At 40.2% G+C, this 21593-nt stretch overlaps 1 protein-coding gene across 1 annotated transcript; it reads right to left on the bottom strand.

The window, feature by feature from the left end:
• Positions 1 to 9320: 9320 nt before the first annotated feature.
• On the bottom strand, positions 9321 to 21494 carry metap1 (methionyl aminopeptidase 1). The gene is made up of 11 exons (XM_085342608.1): positions 21351 to 21494; positions 20138 to 20189; positions 18595 to 18704; positions 17659 to 17719; positions 13773 to 13864; positions 13597 to 13680; positions 13198 to 13336; positions 12387 to 12518; positions 11586 to 11729; positions 11436 to 11501; positions 9321 to 10897 (listed from the first exon to the last, which is right to left on the bottom strand). Exons 1-11 carry the CDS (start codon positions 21465 to 21467, stop codon positions 10731 to 10733), a joined length of 1164 nt encoding a protein of 387 aa, XP_085198734.1. The 5' UTR covers positions 21468 to 21494; the 3' UTR covers positions 9321 to 10730.
• Between the last annotated feature and the right edge of the window lie 99 nt (positions 21495 to 21593).

Here is a 21593-nt window from a genome sequence, read left to right as displayed (position 1 = left end):
ATTATTTTTTTAACCATTTGACTTGAATTTGATTTAAGTAGATGTGTATTCTTTGTGATATGAACACATGTGAAACAAATGATCATTTAGCCATTTATTTTTAGCTCAAAATGACAACATTAACACATAAAACAGGTCTCTTTCTTAAACAGAAGCCTGTCATGCTTAACTTTTGAGAATATAAGTAAATCTTTCTTTAAAAGAACTCTGTCCTGCTTAACTTAAAATAATAGAAAACAATAGAAAGAAAAACATTCTTGTAACAGTGCACATTTAGTGCATTTAGTACAATTGGCTTAATGCTAATCAGCTGCTCCTGTTTGTAAACCCGCTTGTTCCCATGATTACGCATCTTAACTCATCATCATTATTCATCTATGTATTACTTTTATGTATTAGTCATCTATTTGTTGTAATCATCTATCCTTACAGTTGTTTATTACACAAAATAAATTATATTATCACACTTCTGGCCACATAGCACTGATATTCACTGCACATGCCCATATTAACTTTTTCCAGCCAGGTGTTTTCCTTTTCCCATTCTTCCCTTTCTCTGAACAAACATTGCTGCTCTAATGCTGGGCTTACACTGTGCGGTTTTAGGCCCATTTTGAGCCGATTTTTGAGTGATCGGACCGATTTTGGCCTTCATCGTGCCTCGTGTAGTATACGTGGGGTAACGAGAAGTGATTAACACCTCACGACCAGCTCCCGATCATCAATCGCTCGTGAGGGTCTCACCACAGCCGCTCACACTGCTCGCGCGCAAACACGTAAACGTTGGTGTAAAAGATGGAGCAGCACGGCTGTGCAGCCTGTGATCTGGACACAAGCGATGGAGGCACACAACCGTGAAAATAGTTGGATTTACATTGCTGCTCAGTCACAGCTGCCCGATCAATGTTTTTCATTAGCAATTTAGCAAAGTTGATGGTGGTGGTGTGTGTGTCTGTGTGAGTGTAATGCTGGGCTCACACTGTGCGATTTTTGGCCCATTTTGAGCCGATTTTTGAGTCGTGCGACCGTTTTGGCGATCGGCCCGATTTTGGCCTTCATCGTGCGTCGTGTATCGTGTAGTATACGTGGGGTAACGAGACGCGATTAACACCTCACGACCAGCTCCCGATCATCAATCGCTTGGTCGGGAGGGTGTCACCACAGTTTGTCACACTGCTCACGCGCAAACACAAATGTCGGCGAAAAAGACGGAGCAGCACGGCTGTGCAGCGTGTGATCTGGACACAAGCGATGGAGGTACAACTTGTAGAACTTTGGAAAGCTCATCCGAGCCTTTTCGATGTGGCCTCAGAAATTATCACGACACAACAACCGTGAAAATAGTTGGATCTACACTGCTGCTCAATCACAGCTGCCTGATCAATGTTTTTCATTAGCAATTTAGCAAAGTTGATGGTGGTGGTGTGTCTGTGTGAGTGAAAGACGGAGAGAGAGAGCGCGACAGATTTTCTGTTATAACCTTCATTTTATGGAGGCACAGTGTGAGCACTCAGGTCGCATCAGAGCATCGGGCGGTATAGTGTGAGACCCTGCATCGTGACCTACCAACTTCTAACCCCTGCGAGTCAATCGTACAGTTTGAGCAGGAGCTGAATAACGTGACTGAAAAAATCGCACAGTGTTTGCCCAGCTTTAGGTGTACTGTCGTCCGAGACTTGCACCGCAGAGTCGGCGTTTGTTCCCCTGTTGGCCATGCTTCTTGTTGTGGTCATCTGTTGTCTTCCGGTATTTTCTCCGTAAGCGACCTTTCCTTGACCAATGAGATGAGCGGTAATCTGAATTGTCATACTCGTAAGTGTGCTGTCAGCTCATTGGTCACAAAGCAGGAGAGGGGCTGGGAATTATGTTTTCAAACAAAGCGTTAATTCCATTAAAAGTTATAGACTACTTTTGATTCTCACTGTATTACGGGACAAAGTGCGTCCCTTATTAGCTCAATACGGGACGTGTACTTTTGTTTCTAAATACGAGACGATTCCGTATTTTAAGGGACGGTTGGCAACCCTAGTTACAAGCAAGTCTGGCGCTGAACAGAAATTGTCGCGCTATGCTCCTTTGTTTATTGTGCATAAATAGTGAATTGTCCTGACACAATATTGCGTTTCGCTTCTGTTATTATGGTACACTGACAAAAACTATACTTTTATTCACAGGATAAAACAGGTTTTTTGTATCACTAATTGCCCAGTACGATTACAGCATACAATATTATTGTCACTGCTACATTTCTGTGATGCTACCAGAAATTATTTCCACTGCTAATTAATTACCGTTGAGCTCAAAGGTCCTATTAATAAACGGTTAAGGAATGTGTATTTATGACGACAATTTGTGAGGCTGGTAAACTTATGATATGTACGATGGTCTTTCGTTCTACACGGTGCATTTCAAGGTCCTGCACCCATCTGTCGGTAAACTGTACCTGGGCTTGTTGCAGTGACCGGAAGTTACTAAACTTCATGAGTGTATGCACTCACTCCAAGAACCGTATGATTATAAATATGCATATAAATATGCTACGATGAGATAGCTGACTTCATCTAACTAGCAAATGTTGTCCAGGCTACGTTGGTGATACAGTTTTTTTTTAATGTGTATGATATTTTTGTCATGCGATTTTAAAGCCGGTGTTGTGCAACACCGGTCCTACAACCGCATCCAAGAATAACATGCAGCTTATCTCAGAACTGTCGGTGAAAATTATTCTTGGAGCTAAGTTTAATTGAGCTGCATTTTAAAGAGGTGCAATTTCACAATTTGTGTATATTTTCTAAGTTCACTATTTTGTCATGTGTTGAGAAAAACACAGATTTTAAAATTACATGGTCTAATATTTACATTTAGCATATAACTGCAACATTATTTTTTCGTTTTTTTTTTTTTTTTTTAAAGACTCGAAAGGACTTGAAATTCAAAGTTTCAGACTTGTGACTTGACTCGGACTTTTACACCAGTGACTTGAGACTCGACTCTGACTTGCCTGACATTACTTGAGACTTGACTTGAGACTTGAGGATAAAGACTTGAGACTTACTTGAGACTTGCAAAACAATGACTTGGTCCCACCTCTGTCCAGTAGTGTATCACTACAATCAGTTTAAATAGTTCAGTGAATTCCTCTGTGGACATTCATATGAATTCATATGAGCAAAAATTTAAAAAGCATTTATGGATAAATAAAATGGCATGAAACAGATTGGTTTGTGAGACTCCTGGTTTTTCTTGTTTTATTGGTTTTTATGTCATTAAAGTCTGTATGAAGTGTGTCTAGCTAAGATTTACACAGCGCAGCCTAATAATATAAATGTTTGCTTTACTTGGCAGGCTGTGTTGTAATTATTCTGCTAGGACTGATACCATGATTTGTCCCCTAGCAGTCCTGCTGGTTTCTTGTAGAATTTGTGATAAGAGAGAGGATACTGCAGCAATTCCTGTCGATTCAAGTGACAAAGCCAGCATACGTATGCCTACCTCTACAACTTGGCTCATACAAGAACTACAGGTTAGATCTTTATGCTAAGCAACAATGAAATCTTAAATGAATGAATAAAGTCACTGTGTCTGCTCAACACCAGAAGGAGTTTGCTGGTATCCACACTTTAAGAAATATTGGTTCTCCCTTGCTCCTCCTGATCACTTCTCTGCCTTCCTGTTAGCAGGTCTGCCCAACCACTCTCACTGGCCTTGAAATCTACCTACCACCCACCACCTTGTAATATAGCCATTACAAGATAAAGCACCTGATGCAATAAAAATCTTTGGTTCTGCCTGTCATGTGTAAATGTGTACTTTGACACATTCACGAGATAGCGACATATACCAGCCAGCTAAGAACTGCTACAGACTGGACGCACACATAGGCAGCACTCCAACAGCAGAACAATGTCAGGGCTCCCTGTCCAGCAGGAAAGTCCTGGAAACACTGCTTTAAAAAAAAACTCCAGATCCAGCCTTGAAACTATGCAAATCCCAATCTAAACAAGCATCCACTTGTTGCACTGGAAAAACACACATCTACCTAATCCATAACCAGAGATAGGAAGCCACAGTATCCACTGCAAATTATTAGGCAGGTAGTTTTAATGAATACCACTCATTTGCTGCACTTTCTTCAGACTATTTTGGTAATGGTGTTTTTCAGCTGCTTTCCTAAACTTCTCTGTGTTTCTGCTCAATTAAGCAAAAAGTCTGTTGCAGTCTGGTGTTGACAATAGCAGCTTTTATCAGGTGTGACTTGTCACTCTGATCGCTTGTTTTCAATTTATTTCAGTTATGAAGCCCAGAATTGTCAGAAAACAAACTGCAAACTTTCCTGCATCGTTTCAAACATTTCAAAAGGCTCGGTGGCAAGTGGAATAAGATCTTACCAACTAACTGATCTGGTCTAACTCTAACTGCAGACACAGTGAAGTTTCAGAAAAGCTTTCTCTAGCTCTGTAAGGTGATAGACACAAGACTGTTTCATTTTGAAGTAAATATGAAATGAACAGTTGCAGGTTTCCAATCTGGCTGTCTGCACTGCTAGGGTGGATATACTCATATTAGTTAAAGCGAACATCAGTGCAGTTCAAAGGCTCCAGAAAGTTTAAAAAAATAAAATAAAAAATATTAAAATACAACTAGTATTGTCAACCTAACAATCATTACTCCCTTGAAAAAGAGGTTTTTGATCTTAACGGGACATTCCTGGTTAAATTAAAAAATAATTAAGTATTAAACCTCTCTTGCATCTTAAGAAAGGAGCAAAACAACCCAAGTAAATCTTTGTTGTTCAAAGTTGAACCACAACTCTGTAACCCTAAACCTGTAAAACATTTACCAGGACCTCAACAAAGAGAGACTGGCCCATTTCCAATACAGCCCCTACACCCCCTCACTATGCACTTTCACTCAGTTTGCACAGTAGTACAACGGTTCACCACAGATAAGCTGATAGGAGAAGAAGCTGAACCACTGTTTTGCACATTATTGATTATATCTCAACAACATTAAAGCATGGGTGGTTTTCCAATTAAAATGAGTATCATGTACAAAACTAACCAAAGGACTTTCTTCCCTTTGTAATATGTTAAAACTTCAGATTAGTTTAATCATTCTTAGACACTTTTGGTACATGAGGATAAAAATCTATTTGAACAAATGTAGCGAACCTTATTAAGGCAGGCAGCTGTGGGTGAAAGCTTCGCAAATTATGCAGCTGAACAGATTTTACATGTGACAGTGGTCAAAAATTTCCATGTGCATTTCAGAGACATGTTAACACTTATGCCTACAAGAAGCTATATCAGCTAAATGGGCAATACCAAAGGTGTACTTACTGTTTCCACAAAAGAATATTTTTAGAAATTAAACATTTGATATTTTTTTTTCCTGTCAAACAAATATTTGGAAAGTCTCATTTTATCCACCTTAATCAGCAGGGACTCTTCCAAAGAGGATCAAGAATTAAGTGATAAGCAATTTGGAATCAACAGACCTGTAAGAGTAATATTCTTGGCCTCTAGAGGGCAGCCAAATATCAACCAGCCTGTTGAGCTAAAAGCTGATTCTGTGTTTGCTAAAGAACTCTTTGGTATTTTTAGCACTTAATTAATGTTGCTTTGCTTAATGTTGCTTACAGTGTTTATCAGATAACCATGAAAAACACAGCCATAATTTTCATGCCCCTCACTTACCCTGACCCTGCAGGCTGAGGGGTTGCCCTTGGCTGTGTTCGGCCTTGGGGCACCAGGCCTCGCAGGGATCATGGGCTCCTACATAACTCACCATATGAAAAACATGATGTCATTTTAATGTCTTTCTTTCAATGAACTGATAGCATTAAATATAATACTTGCAAAAAGCAATTTGCTGAATTCCAGTCCTACTGGGGTCCTACTGCCCAGGGTGTCACATGCAAAAAGTGACTTAAAAACACAGATCATGACTGCAAAGAGACACAAAGATGATACATAAAGGGGTTAAACTGTCACAAGAGGAAACAGGATGACTCGCCTAAGGTGCATCATAACTGTAAAGAGATGTAAAACAACTACAGAGACCCAAAAAACATGCAAAACAACCACAAAGAGAGAGATCACAATGCAAAGGGACAACAAAATGATGCGAAGAAGAAATGCAGAACAGCAGCCAGTTTTTCCTGGTTCAGAATTGGAATTTGTGGATTGACTATTCACATAAGCATGACATGTCCGTGCACAGTGAAGGCAGTGAGACTTTGTTACCTCGCTGGACAGAAATCTGTGCAATTCTACTTCATTTCAGGATATTTGATGAAGAAAAATGGCTATGATGGTCACTGAATGAAACCAAATTTAACATTAGGAGCATACAAAATAAGGCCTAGCTCCCTGTTTACTGTGCACGGTTATTAAACAATCTTACAAGTCTGTTTTATTTGAGGAATTCACAGTCAAGACAGCGCTTTGATCGGCATCCTCCCCCCCGAAGGAACACATACGAACGTATACACAGAGAGAATATTGTGAGAGAGAAAAACAGAGGAATCAAACCCAGATTATTCAGAAGTATTCTTTGATCTCATCTGAATGAATAATAAGGTGATGATTCTTGTTTTTGGTTTTTTTTGTTTTTTTTAGAAACAGCACGGACATGGAAGCCTGTTGAAGTTGGAGAAAAGTGTGTTGAAAACACTGCAGATTAACTTAAGACTGTTTAAATGATTGCACAATATATCTTTCCTCCCAACATGTGGTTTCGGTTTTCTGTGTAGATTTCACCAGTGGATCAAAAATCTGTCATTCCCCAAATGTTGACTGGAGATTTATTACACATGCACAAGTGTTGTTGGAAACTAAACCAAACAATACTTGAAGCATTTGAATATTCTGATAATGAATGACTTTCAGAAAGAGATCAGATTTGCACTGTCTCATTCAAACTTGCAAATCAAAACCCAGTTCCACATAAATGTACCAGAAAACACAAGCCCATTATTCTGGTTATTTGTTATTTAGAAAGGAGGCTGTGTGAGAGCTGAAAAATGAGCAACTCTGAAATAATGGGTGTCTCCCAGGGCTCAGTCATGGGGCCACAACTTTTGAATCTGTTTATAAATGATTTTCCTACTGATGGGAGAGAGGCTACTCGATTTAAAAAATCAAAACAAAACAAAAAACAGCTCCTATTTGAAAGACCAATTTCATAGTTTTTATTTTTAAAAAGGGAGAATTTTTAAGTTCTTAGGCATAATCTAAGATCTTAAATTTAAGCCTCTCTTTTATCACTGCAGGCGTGAACCCATTGCAAGGTCTTTGGAACAGGAAATTATGATTATAACAATATGAATTTCACAGTAGTCATTCTTGCAACCACAGTATTTTCTTGTCTCCTGTGTTGTTGAAAAGTCATCGCTCTCAGCACTCGTAGGTGTAAGAGACTTTTAATAGTTCTGTGTAGTTGCAATATCTTGTTTTTACTGTACATTGTATCAACTTTTAAATATTTAATTAGTTTTACTTTTTATACAGTTTACATTATCTAGCTTTCACATTGATATATTAGGTGAGCATCTATAAAAAAACATTTTCCCCCGGGCACTTCTAAAGTATTCTGATTCTGCGTTGAATCTAAAACGCTGGTACATCGTAGCTGCAAACCCTTTTGAAACCCGACATTACACATCAGCACTGACGCAGCTGCACAGGTATAAATACTGAAAATGGAGATGGTCACTTTCTTAGGCTCTACAAAGAGTCAATGCAGAGGTTTAATTAAGTGTACACAGATACACATAGTTTAAGTAGATGTCAGTGACAACTTTAACCTTATGACATCAGAATGTCATTTTTGTTTTCATTAAACTCTGCTCCTGTATGTAGGCACTCGTGAAACAAAGATACACATCAAATATTGCTTACATTTCTTTTTCCAAAGTATAGGGTCAGGATTATGACCTATATATTTAGAGGATTAAACTAAGATGGGCATTGCTCAGGGTTCATCCGTTTGATTGACCTTCTTGGCCTCCGTAAGCCCGACTTCATTCTCGAGTGATGCCCATCAGTAACTAATGTGATCATGCCGTTCAGAAATCGAGTTTTCTGTGTGCTTTTACATTTCCACTCAGGCAGGTTAGTTATTTATGTATCCCTCGTCCCAATCTTTCATATTGTATGACAGTATGGGCTCAAACATCACCATCTACACACAATCACACACTTCACACCCTCATGCAATCAGACTGTGAAAATAATGGCTAAAAAGCCTGTCTGATGGGATCACTGTCACATCCTGAATAGATGGAGTCTACTTTGAAAGGTTCAGTAATTTTTCTCCCTCAAAGGCAGAAGGTATATCTGGAATATTCCAGATATATCCAGAGGTATTTGGACATTTAAGCTTTCTCTGTAAAAGGCTGTGAACTGTCAAATATTACTGACTGAAATCAAATTAACAGAAAAAAAAATCTTTCCAATGAAGGAGAAGGGCAAACCAGAGGTGTAGCCATTTTTATCTGGTTAGTTTTTATACAAACACAGTACTGTCAGGTAAACATCTCCACCTGTGTGGTATGTGCATTTATGGTAATGAGTTGAAATGATGTCACGACCATACATCGTACCTGGGTGTTTCTCCTGCACAACAGTTGGTCTGCATGCAGTCAAAATCAATAAATCTCTGTCAGCCTATTAAAGAAATCTATTCATTTTCTTGTTATTTCTGACCATTTGCTTAACAAAATGAGCATTACACCTTAGTAAATGATATCCAAATTAAGAGGAATCCTGCTGATTTTCCATTTGGCTCTGGCTGAAAAACCTTTTCTGCTGCTGGAATAATCAGTTTTAAACCAAGCCGCATTTTCTCCATCAAAGAAATTAAAAAGATTAAAGCTCCGTCCCAACTATATCATTTGTAGTCGACCGAAACCTGTCAAAAGCCATATTCAAAGACAAATTTGACCTCTTCTATGTTTCTGTGGTGTTGAATTACAACCGCGATGTGTTAGGCAAATAGATGAAAGACTAAATTAAAAAAAGACTGTGTGCCTTTTTAGCTTGATGGGGTTAATTACTGTGAACCCCACAGGATTTTCTTCACAGCAGACATTTCCACTTGTCATGTGGGAAATGCAGAGGTGTAATTAATATAAGAGAAGACTGTCTGAAAGGAGACGGTAGATGAGCAGCGTACACATTAGTAATGCTAGATACCTTACAAATGTGCAATTAGCACGAGGAAATGCTAAGCTTTTACTCCAGAAACCTTTCAAAGCATCAAACTGCACATAAGAGTTCCAACTCTTACAAACACAGACACAGTCAAGTTTGTGGGACTAAATTCATTTGCAATGAATGAAGCAGAGGAAAATGCACTAAAAATGATGACATTGTGTAACACGGGAGTAAACAGAGTCAAAAATCAAAACTTTAATGATCATCACTGCCCTCCTCTGAGTTTAAAAAGGCATTACGGCTGAGAAGAACCCAAACTGTCACTTCCATTAATAAAAGGCTGCTAAATTAAGCCACTTTTGGGATTTTCATTTGCAGTCTACTGAAGGACAAACTCACCCACACACAGCTACAGAAGAGTCATTTATTACTCCATTAGAAGAAATACAAAGATGGCAGAGAAACTCTGATCACATTAGTCCTCTGAAAATACAGAAATACCGAATGCTGCTTCTTGCACGAGGAAAATCCCGTCATCGAGATGAATGGTGACTACTGCAGAGTAAAAGGAGAGGGGAGCCACCGATGGAGATAGCTGGCTAGTTTCAATTTCTAGATTCACATTTTAATTTGCTACAACCGGGCTATTGAAAACATGAGACACCAAAGTACTTCTCAAAGCAGGGCCAAAAAGTCCAGCACTTTGAGGTTCAGGGTCTTTATTGTCTTTCTGGACAACCGCACAGATGCTCTTGAGGCTACGTCACAATTCTCCTAGCAACCGTTGCCCATTTCCTCACCGGATGAGCGCTAATAATAGCCACATTCAAGACATAACAATTAGGTTACAGCACTTGTACTGGACACGTCAACAGGTGAATGAGACGATGACATAGTGTAGTCAGCTAATCAGCCTCGTCTTTCATTAAACAGTAAATCAACTCAATACCAATTGTTTCCTTTAGCTCTCTGGCCGTGAACCTGCCTTAGTTGCCCAACTTGAATTTGATAAGCTTAAATTTTAAGTTGCTTGTTGGTGTTCTGTGGACTCTGCTCTCTAGTATTGCTGGTTCTCCTCACTCCACAACCGGTAAATTTATATGACGTGATTAAGTTAGCAGAGGTTGGGGGGGAAAAAAAAACAGAAGCAAAGCATGGTGTACTAGTTGAATTTGCCCTGAGCTCCACCCACCACTGACAACAACAACTAGACAGCCTGTGACAGCTCTGGGCATGACAAGACCCAGAGGTGAAAACGAGCCTATCAATCCTGTCCACTAAGCAAAACCAAATCTCATAAATACTTTTATATTTCCTCCAGAGGATACAGTTTTCACTAATAAAGTAATCCACATTTGATATAAGACACATTCAAGTACTTCCATTTACTTTGAGGAACCGATATTTAATTCAGAAAGCCATGAGAGCTCCACGAGCGGTGCCTCATGATTTTTCAATGTGCTGTGTGTGAGCTGCAGAAGTGCTGGGTGTGTGTGTGTGTGTGTGTGTGTGTGTGTGTGTGTGTGTGTGTGTGTTTGGTAAAGTCCAGTCCTTGGTGCGTTTCTGTCCGGTCTACATTTGGCTGAGGAAATGAGCGCGTCCGTTGTCTTCCAGACGGCGGGTGAGGATCTCGCAGCCGGTTTCCGTCACCAGCAGGGTGTGTTCGAACTGAGCCGAGCGCTTCCCATCTCTGGTCACCGCCGTCCAGCCGTCTGGCCACGTCTCATCTTGCCAGCCACCTGAGACATTACACACACGCACACGATTTCTGACTTTGGCTTACACAAAGTCAATTTAGCAAAGTCGACAAAACAAAGCCTCTGAGCTATGCAATGACTCACTGTTTACCTGTGAGATAGTTAAAGGTTTTAAAGTGTAATGACCCATTTTGGAGCCTGGCTTTACACAATTTTACCCTGTAAGAACCTGTTAATAGTCTCAGCTTTGCTCAGTATATGCTCGACTGTGAAGGTGATTTCTGAAGGCAACTTGGTCATTTTGCTTTAGGATGAGCTGATTAGATAAAACAATTTGGTTTCTTCAAAGGCTTCTGTTCCTAAAAACCAAGCAAAACACCATTTATGGTGTATTATGAGAACTACACTGCAATAAAGCTGCAAACAGAAACAAGAATTCCAATGTTTAACTTGACATAGTATTCTAGTTTTAGTCGCTTGAACTATGTAGTTTGCAAATAGTCTAATTAAGGCAGTTTTCTAACATATTCATTTGATCTATTTCTGTAAAGATTATTATTCATACAAAGGTTACACTCACCTTCACATATCATGGGCTCAATGGTGAACACATGGCCAGGCTTCATAACACCAACTGCTTTGTTTTCTGGGAAATTAAGGAGAACATAAATCATGCACTTTTGAGTAATTAATGCTAACACATTCAGCGCTAACCGTGGGAGTTACTCACTGGCATAGTGCGGCACATTGGGAGCCGTGTGGAAAAGTCTGTGGATGCCGTGGCCGCAGTAGCTGCGCACCACGGAGAAGCCGTTGGCCTGAGCGTGCTTCTGGATGATGTTACCCAGCTCTCTGTAGCGAATGCCAGGCTTCACTGAGGAAGCAAACAACACAGGGCTTAGTTTATTTCCTGAACCACACACACTAATGTAACTATTTGACATGGAAAACGATGTTGTTTCTACGTCAATGTTTCAAAATGTAAAGTATTTTCCTATTTCAGGTTTACAAAGGTAATGTTGAGTTTGCCTTCAGCAGTCAATTGAATATCTTTGACTATTAACTGGACAAAACAAGACCTCTGAAGAGGCTGTGGGAAAAGAGGATCTGCTTTTATTTTTATTGCGCAGACCAGAAAATAAAATGTGATTAACTGATAATCTTCCATAATGCATGATGTTCCTCAGCAGATGGTGCATCCCAGTTGCCCCGCACATGTAGATAATCAGAATTTGCAACATCCTGGCCACTTTAAGGATTGCAGTTCACAAACTGATGGGTCACTGAGGAATGACCCATCAATTTCGACTTGCTCTGAAATGTAAGTGCTCTCTGGTGGCCGAACTCTGCTAATTCTTGTTATTCAATGACCTCAATATATTGATACCAATAATCCCAATAAGCTAATACTGGCTGATTTAGCCAAAGCTGTGTCTTTGATTAAACAAGGGTAGATAACATAACGTCCATCACATCAACACAAAACACCACCATCACTGTAAAATGTTAGAAAGACAGAAAGTGAGCCTACCAGAATCAATGGCTTGCATAAGGCATTCATACGTAGTCTGAACCAGTTTCTTTGCTCCTTCGTCCACCTCTCCAACAAAGAAGGTTTCGTTGAGGTCGCCATGGAAACCATTGTGGTACACAGTGATGTCCACTGCGTGAGCGTGGGAAGACAAATATGTCAGGACCATTGTATCAGATGACAAACTGAATTCTTTTATGTTTAACACAAAGGGAGCAATATTATGAATGACCTGCCAAGAGCAGTTAATAACAGGCGCTAGCAAGTTTTCAGAAAACACGTATCCATTTGCAAGGCAATACAAAATATCCTTTTATTAAAAAATTGCTGATAAAATTGGAAGTGCCAGTTTGCAAACTGGGACTTTTCCCCACTTGAGGAAAAATATAGACAGCAGAGAATCTGACTGGCAAAGCCCCACTGGTAGAGGTTAATGAAACTATTTGTCTTGTTGGGCCACGCAGCGAGAGATGAGTTGTTGGCAAGTACTCCATCAGACGCTCTGAGGGGAGTGGCGGATAGAAGACGTCGCCTTAGCAGAAATATTCATAAAGAGGCTAAAATTGGCCAAACTCCTGCTGATACCATTTCGGGATCTCGGTACAATCATTTGTCATCCCAATTCCCCTTCCCCCCCTCACCTCAAACATTTACCAGTATACAAACTCAAGCATTCACAGGACTTTGCTAGACATTGGGAATATGAATACATTTTTAAACACTGTAGTATTAAAGTTCCCTGGAGATTAAAGCACACGATGGCAGTAAAGCAGGAACAGATAAGAGAAGACATGTGAGGCAGTGAACGCACCATTGAGGATATCTCCTTCTTGCAGGGGTCTTCTGTCTGGGATGCCATGGCAGATGACTTCGTTAACAGATGTGCAGCAGGATTTGGGAAAATTGTAGTAGTTGAGAGGGGAGGGGTAGCAGTTCCTTGCTAAACAGGCCTGTCGGGACAAAGTGTGTATGTTACAGAGATGGCAGCAGTGCAACAACAGAGTACAAATGTAAATGTCTGACAAATATCGAAGATCAATAATCCATTTTAAAGGAGTTCATTTGATATATTTAACAGTTCAAACCTAAGTGCTTACGTTGCTTACATGCCTGGCGCTGACATGTGGATGAACTATAATGAGCCATAATGCGAGTTTGTGTTTAGTGGATCCAAAAATGAGGCATTGTGTCTTGTTTCAAAACAACGCACCAGATGTACGGCGTGGTCAATTTCTTCTGTTGTAACGCCTGGTTTCACCATCACGGCTGCAATGTCCAGAACTTCTCTTGCCAGCTGCAAATAGCACACATGTCAAAATCGCACTGCAATAAAAGGTAAGCTAGAAATGCACGCCTTGAAAGCAGAGAGTCAATACTGATTGCTACCTTGCATACAACTCTCATGCCCTCAATGTCCTCGGGGTAAAGAGTCTTGATCTGTGACGTCCCCTTCAAGAACTGCTCGGACTCAGACATCCCTACGGGACGGAAACAAGGACAGACAACTGGCATCACTCACACGTCAATACTCAGTGAAACTGATGAGCTCATTCAGCCAGGATCTTGCAATAGCAGCTGCTGTCAGTCTATCAATTTCCAGACTGTCACTGCTGGATTTACATTCTCCTGATTGATTTTGTTTTTCCATCACAAGTGACAACTAAATAAATCATCTGTTACTGAGAAGGCATTGTCATTCATACTATAATTTTAACAGTTACACTGCAATTGGTGCAACTGTAACTATTACCCCATGCAAGAATATAGATACTTAAATAAAGGCAATCATGTTAACCCATACTGTCCTATGAGCTTTACCTTCAGTTGTCTCTGACTCCTCGCAGCTTCAACAAGTTACAGTACACAATTAATCCACCTCTAGACCATCAGAAAACAGTGATTTAGTTTCAGTAAAAACCACTGTGTAAGAACAGGGAACATCTGGAAAAATAAATAAAACACTACTCTCTATAGCAGAAGGCAAATCTACTCTCAGAAAGCCATGGCTAAAGTCTAAGCCCAGGGTGCGCTCTCATGAGAAAAGTTTAATCACTACAAACAGGTATTCCTTGTTTTAGGACATGAACGTTGTTTTTGATATGTCAGAGGAATAGAACTACTGATGGTAGCACAGGAGTGCCACCTGGTTTAGTTTTGGTACTTTTAATGTGAAATCCTTGTGATGTTTAATTTTTTACTGCTTGTACAGCAGTATAAATCTGAAAAATAAACTCACCTCAGGTATGACCTCATGTATGATCATGAGGACCGATAGTATATTTAAATCCAGTACAAAACCAAACCATCTTTCTCACAATATCAACAAAAATCACAAGTGTAAAAGTAGAATTGCATCAGATTGCAGTCTGTCTATTAGTTTGCACTGGTGTTCTTAATAAAGAGTCATGAGTGCATATCAAGCTGAACTGTTTTGATATTTTGCCAGCTTCAGCCCTAAACATCTAACAAGCATCTTGTGCTGCTATGAATAACTAGCCACTCCTATAAAGACTACACTACAGCTTCAGCACCTGAGCAGAGGCAGGCTCTAATGACACTCACACCGTCGGCTCAGAAGAACAAAGCTCGGCAGCTTCTGTTATATGGAGAACAACAAAAGTGCAGGTCTCAGTGCAGCAGGTCAGCTTGGTAACGACCGATCCAACAAGAGCCCAACATTTTAATTGGACTGCAAAATGCATACAAATATCTGTTGGTCAAAGCACCCGTGTCATCAATAATTCGCTGGTCCATAATTTATTAACTCGACCAGATGAATGCTGGATGAACGTGAACAGTTGCCTAGCAACACAGACATGAGACAGATTAGTGTTTGAATCAAATGCTGGTGTCCTTTTGACCTGAAGAGGCCACAGTGTGACAATGGAAATCAATTGGACTTACTAACACTTTGATACACCTGTTCTGAGAAGAAGCGAAGTATGAGAAAAGGACCGTGTGTACATTATGTTTTCAGAATGAAAATCACTGCTGAAAATGCTTGTGTTCAGCCCTGAAGCGGGACCGAGCCTGAACTAATAAGAGGCCTCTATCAGGAATTTTTCAGCCTTTTCCTTTGGAATGTGCAGCTAGTTGATGTGTACCGGCTGATTTGAAGATGCTCACTGTCCACATTTGAGTTATTAAAGAATCCCTATTTACCAGTAATAATTTAAATCCATTGAAACACTGTCCTGAATCAATTGTACTTCACTCCCCGAATTGGCACCACAGGAGAATGAAAGGAGACTGTAACCATGACTACCTGAGTGTGGATCTATGCAGTCAGATGACACGGATGCAGAGGTTGCCATGGCTGCAAAAAAAGAATGACTTGCCCAGAGAAATAAATGTAAAATAAGGCAGGTTAGAGTAATCTCAGCTTGTGATAATTTACATAAAAGAAACAAACTGGTGATAAAAAAACACAGCGTGACAGCAGAGCTGTCAGCAGGTTGACTTTTCCCTGCAATAAATCCAACACCAACGAGGGAGAGAGATCACCGTGAGATATTACAGGGACATTAGAAAGAAGACTATTCAAGTCCGGTTTGAAACACCAGCTTAGAAATAAAAGGCATCAGTACAGATGTGCCTACATGATATTCACTGATTTCAAAGTGCTACATCTCCAAAAGCTGAACTGTGAAATTATATCCATATACTGTATGCAGCAGCTTTAAAACGAGCTGCACTAAGCACAATACTTTGCCCATGTAGATACATTTAAATCCAGATTTACTGATTGATCTTGACAAGATCATAACAAGAAATATCAGGTTCTGGATTTAAAAACAGTCCAGTGAGCGCTGTGGGAGAAGAAACGATTAATCTATCAGTGAATGTTTAAAGGTTTAGTCCACACTTTTTCAGCACCCCTAAGGAGTGACTACTGAGCAACACAGCAAATCATGATGAGCTGCTCCTCTGTTCCACCCCACTCTTAAAATCCTGATGAAGTCAGTATGTTGGAAAGGCTAAACAACACCATCAGCTAAAAATAAGGTTAGAGTCTGGAGATGGACTTTAGGAAATGGTTTAGGAATCAGACTTACACCAACAAGGAAAATCTTTTAAAGAGCAAGGACAGAAGCAATACAGAATGAGAGTATAGCCATTGTATCTCAGGCTGATACTCACTGAGTCAACTCAACTCCACGTGTAACTGCAGGATTACATATTTCTTGTCAGCGAGTAGGGTCTACTTGTGAGTAACATGAATTTCATCATTGGAAGTTGAAAATGATGCACAAATCAAATGGTCTGTGCCCAACCACATCTGTACAATAAGGTTACTAAGTAGCTACAGCATGTAATGTAAAATGTGTTCTGCCCATGATGTAAGAAAAAGAACGTAGAGGCTCATATGTGAATTTATCCTTTGAGTGGACTTGAAAAGACTAGAAACAAGTAAGCAAACATAATCCTGGACAAACAGTGAGCACACATCTAATTCTGCATCTGAATATAAACCATGTGATATTAATTCTAATGCATGAGCTCAATCGTAAACTGGTTGTTGTGGCTGAACGCGGCACAGTTGCCTCACCATATTAAATATGCCCACTTAAGCAAAATTAAAAATGAACAGGTGACAAATATCTCGATAAACTGCTGAATTTCAATTATAGCACAAAACTTGCTGATGTGGCTCTTCATTACCCGCCTGTTCAGACTATCCTCTGTGTGTACAGATCTTTAGCTGACAGCACAAGACGTATCAGCTTATCTGTGCATTCATGCAAAAATGGCAGAACATGCATGCATGGATGAGTGCATTGTTCAGACAGAGACAGAGACGGGCCTTCAACAGGTAGCTCTCAATGCTCATGCATGCGTTACTAAATCTGTGCCATTAGTTTCTAACTCATTTATTGTGGTAATAATGAATGTGGTCTGGACTTTTTCCCCCACTTAGCTGATGTCAACACATACTTACGAAATGACATATTAGTAACTTATTTGCCACTAAAATACCAATGAACCCATCAGTTATGCAGGTCAAAGTCAGGTTAAATATTGTAATATTTTCAATTTATACCAAGACACCACAGCTTATGCTCATCATGTCCCATGCCCCAATTTGAGCTAGGGTTGATTTCTGATTTATCAAAAGTATGAAAGCCCTGAATGAATCCTCTTACTTGTACACAGTACCTCTGATGAACTGCACTTTCCTGCACAGTGTGACATGCCAAAAAGGATTTACAGCTTAAAATGAATAAATAAATAAAAAGATCACTTCTGCTGGAACAGAAAGAGATCGGGTTACCTCTGGGATGATCAGCATAGTCAGGTCTTTGGATGTCACCTGGCACAGGTCTCATGGGAGTCTACAGAGAAGGCCAGAAGAAAGACAGACAGGTTAACTCAGCGTGTCAGTGTTTATATAAGAGAATCCTTGAAGCAAGTAACAAAATGTAGCATTTCCTTTTAGTGTCTGTGTTTGATTTCCATTCATTTGAATAAGGTAAATACCATAAGATGATTCTTATCTTTATGCTTGAGCTTGTACCTGTTTCATGCTGTGTTATAAATCCAATGCACCCCACCACCACCAGCCCTTTTTTTTTTGATGCACCGTTCTGACATTAGTCGGATATTAGTCTGATCCTGATTCAAAAAGCTGGACCGGATATCAGTGTCAACGTACTGATGTATTCAGTTTAATTCTGGCTTTATGTGCATTTACTACACCTCGCATCAGTAGCAGTGGTACCAGGAGACCTAACACATCTCACGGGAAGCTAGCAGCAAAGGATCAGCAGTGTCTAGATTCTCAGATGTCCTAATCCAACAGCTTTTGTCTGTATGTTGGCAATAGTTTTTCACACAAACTGCAGCCAAGTGAGATGACACGACTGAAAAGTTCAGATGATGCTTTTCCTGTTGGCTTCGTTTATTCCCCTGATCTGTTACAATCTGTGAAATACTTGTTGGGATGATTTTATTACATGTAGATAACTCAATGTCATTTCACTTCACCTTTTATGTGTACACCTAGTTTATCTTGTCAGCAAGACAACTTTACACGCAATAACCAATGCAATGACCATCAACTAGGCTTAGTAGTGTACTGAAGCTGGGCTATCCATACCATGCCATGTTTGATCCCCAAAGTCCAGTTTGTTTGGCTAGTGCAGGTTAATGCAGTCCTATATAGTGGACTGTAGCTGTTCTGCCTGCCCGTTCATTTTTCATTACTTACCAGAGGGTAGTGAGGGCGTAGTTTTCCTGTGTAGCGGTACCCTGGCCATGGGTCTGTGTTGATCTCCTTCTCCACACAGTTCTTAGATTCATTTTGGTTCTTCTCTTCCTCTAAAATACAAAAGAATATACAACATACACATAAAACAACTCACAGGGTGTCTGAATCATCTGGCACAAAGTACAGAAAGAAGTTTCACCAACTCGTGACTCTAAAAGGACACGCATATGTAAGGGGTGCCACCTCTCAGCTTTCTGAGCTGCAATTTGATTGACAGAGGAGTCTTAAAAGGAAGCTGTGAATGATTTTGATCTGTGGTAATGGATATGTGCTGCCTTAGGCTACGTCCACACTAGCCCGGATAGATTTGAAAACGGCGTTTTCGTCTGAAAATGCTCTGCGTCCACACTAGTGTTTTCAGTCGTTTTCACAGAGTTGTGCGTTCACATTGAAACGACCGAAATCACTTACATTCCAGTCCTGCGCAAAAGCGAGTGAAAATTAAAGAATTTGAAGAAAAGCTAACAGGAGCATGTACAAACTTATATTAATCTTTTTTAGGTCTGTCAAAATTGAGACCAATCAAAACAACTGCTGTGCAATGCACTCAGCTATCTTTGTTTAATTGGTCACATGACTGCATCACATGACTAAAATGCATCATCATTTTAGGACGTCTGCGTTTATGAGCATCCACACTGCGAGGGGGCAGCTCAGTTTTGAAATGTATGCGTTTTCAAGACGCTGTGTTTTTCCTTGAGGAAAACGCCGTCTCAGTGTGGACGGGAGGCCAAAACGGAGAGAAAACACATTAGTGTGGACGTAGCCTTAGAGTTGGGTCATCTTGCCATGCGGGTGTTTCTTTTGACAGTCACGCTTCAGTGTGGTTACGAGTTTGATGAATGAATTTGCTGAGACTTAGATTTCATGTACGTGGGAAAATTAGCGATGCAGCGGGTATAATCAGCATTTTTTAGTTTTAGGTTTCTTTTGGTTCAGACCTGTTTCAAATTATGGTTATCAAATAGTGGTTTTTATTTTGTGTTGGAATTGTCTGGTTTTTGCAGTCACTAATTTGACCTTGTCCCACTGTCCTTTTTGATTTCCTTGTAGCTTTCATTTTAGTAGTAGCAGTAGTTACTGCATCTTGTAAGGACTAAATAACTTTTTATTTCCATTTTTAGAAAACCTCATTAGTTTGTTTTGTGCCACTTCCTTGTTTCAATCCACAGTATGTAATGTATAGCTCTAAATTCTTAACAGTACTTGTTTGTAGTGTGTGTACCCATGTCTGCACTGACTGCAGTGTTTTCAAAGTTATGGTGTGATCACTTGCAGTGCAGTGATATATTTACACTTTTCGGTTTTCCGGGTTTAGTTGCAGCTAGGATATTACAGGACCATATTTGAATGTAGTTAGTATAGTCTGTTATTATTATAAATGTGTTTCTTTTTGTTAGTCTCATTTTATGATTATAGTGTTACGTCATATAAGCTAAGCATCATGATAGCACAGTGGTAGACAGTGCCCAATTGCACCTACTTGCTTTTTTGTGCAGCAACTTGTGAGATGCCCAGCTTCCTTTAAAACATTCCTGCAAAGAAAAATTATTATCATTACTGTTACAGCACAAATTTTTCAGTGAAGTCCATATCAACAATATGCAACATTCACACGTGATCACAACCATATAACCCAATTATAGTCAGCTACAACTGAAATTTGGGTTACTTTACTTTGAGAAATAGCAGAAAAAGGATGGCCTGCTGCCATCGGTAAAGGTCATCTTATTCGCTGATTTGCAAACAGAAACCATCAAGGCCTATAAATCAGCGTGGACAGTTAATGGCACGGAGTGGAAAGCAGAGTCTGGCAGCAGAACCAAAACTGCACTCACAGCAGAGCCCTTTAGGGTCAAATACCTTTGCACTACAAGATCGTGTTGCTGACAGTGTTTATTACTAACTATTTATATTTTCAAAGCTTTTTTAGCTTTTCAAAGAAATCTTGAGAGATTTTACTCAAAATTCTACTGATCATTCTAATCCAGTGTATGCAGCTACAAAGGAAATATCCACGTGGTATAACTGGTAATTAAAACACAAGTGGCGTACCAATGTGCTTGTCACTACTCTAAGCTGCCAAACTTCTGAAAGAAATGTGTTTGCATACTACATGTAGCTCTTCTGATTTCCAGCCAAGTAGGAGACCCAACGCATAAACACTCCATCTTTAAAATGACACATTTCCTACAGATGTTTGGTCTCGTGGGAACCAAAGAACCAGGATGATCTGTCGGGCTAGAGTTGCGTGACATATCACTTTACAACTCAAATGCAAGTGTGTGCAACATACTGCATCACTTTATGTGATTCCTACACAATAAATATGACTTCATAAACCGTTTTACGTTAGACAACTTAACACCAATTGGCCACAGCTATTATTTTGACCAGGGTCGTTACATGACTCATTTTAGCCATAAGTTAGCTAGCTAAGCGTTTGCCCTCGGCCTGGTGGTTAGCAGGTAGCACCAGTTACAATCACTGGTTGCATTATTTATCGCCACCAGTCTGTGTGCCACTATACAACTAATAAGCATCCGCAACGTTCACAAAAAGTTGCGCTTTACCAATAGATTCACGTACACACAGCTACCTAGCTTGTCAGTTAGCAACCTCGTGATAAAACAGAGGGCCCCGGCACGCGGCACCAGCTCACATTTAAAGCAGACAAACCGGGAAAGCAGAAGTACCTGCGAGCAGAAATAGGAACCTTGAATACCAAGCTTGATACATGTGGGGCACTGAAGTTTGGCGTCCTTACTGCAGCCCTCTGTCTCACACTCCCTTCTAGCCTCGGTGCTCGCCATGCCTGCTCCGTCTGCACAAGGGGTGGAGTCGACGACAAGCAGCCAGCCGGCGCAGCCAGCCAGTGGCAGCTGCATGCACGGCGCATGTCCGCAGCGGGACCGTCACGTTGCATAGTTCGGTCCAAT

The sequence above is a fragment of the Diplotaxodon limnothrissa genome, linkage group LG19, assembly GCF_057381915.1.
Source record: "Diplotaxodon limnothrissa isolate DT_005_m linkage group LG19, D_limnothrissa_male_GT1.1, whole genome shotgun sequence".
Classification (NCBI taxonomy): Eukaryota; Metazoa; Chordata; class Actinopteri; order Cichliformes; family Cichlidae; genus Diplotaxodon; species Diplotaxodon limnothrissa.
Note: the sequence above shows the minus strand (reverse complement) of the source record. Positions and strands in the feature narration are given on the sequence as shown.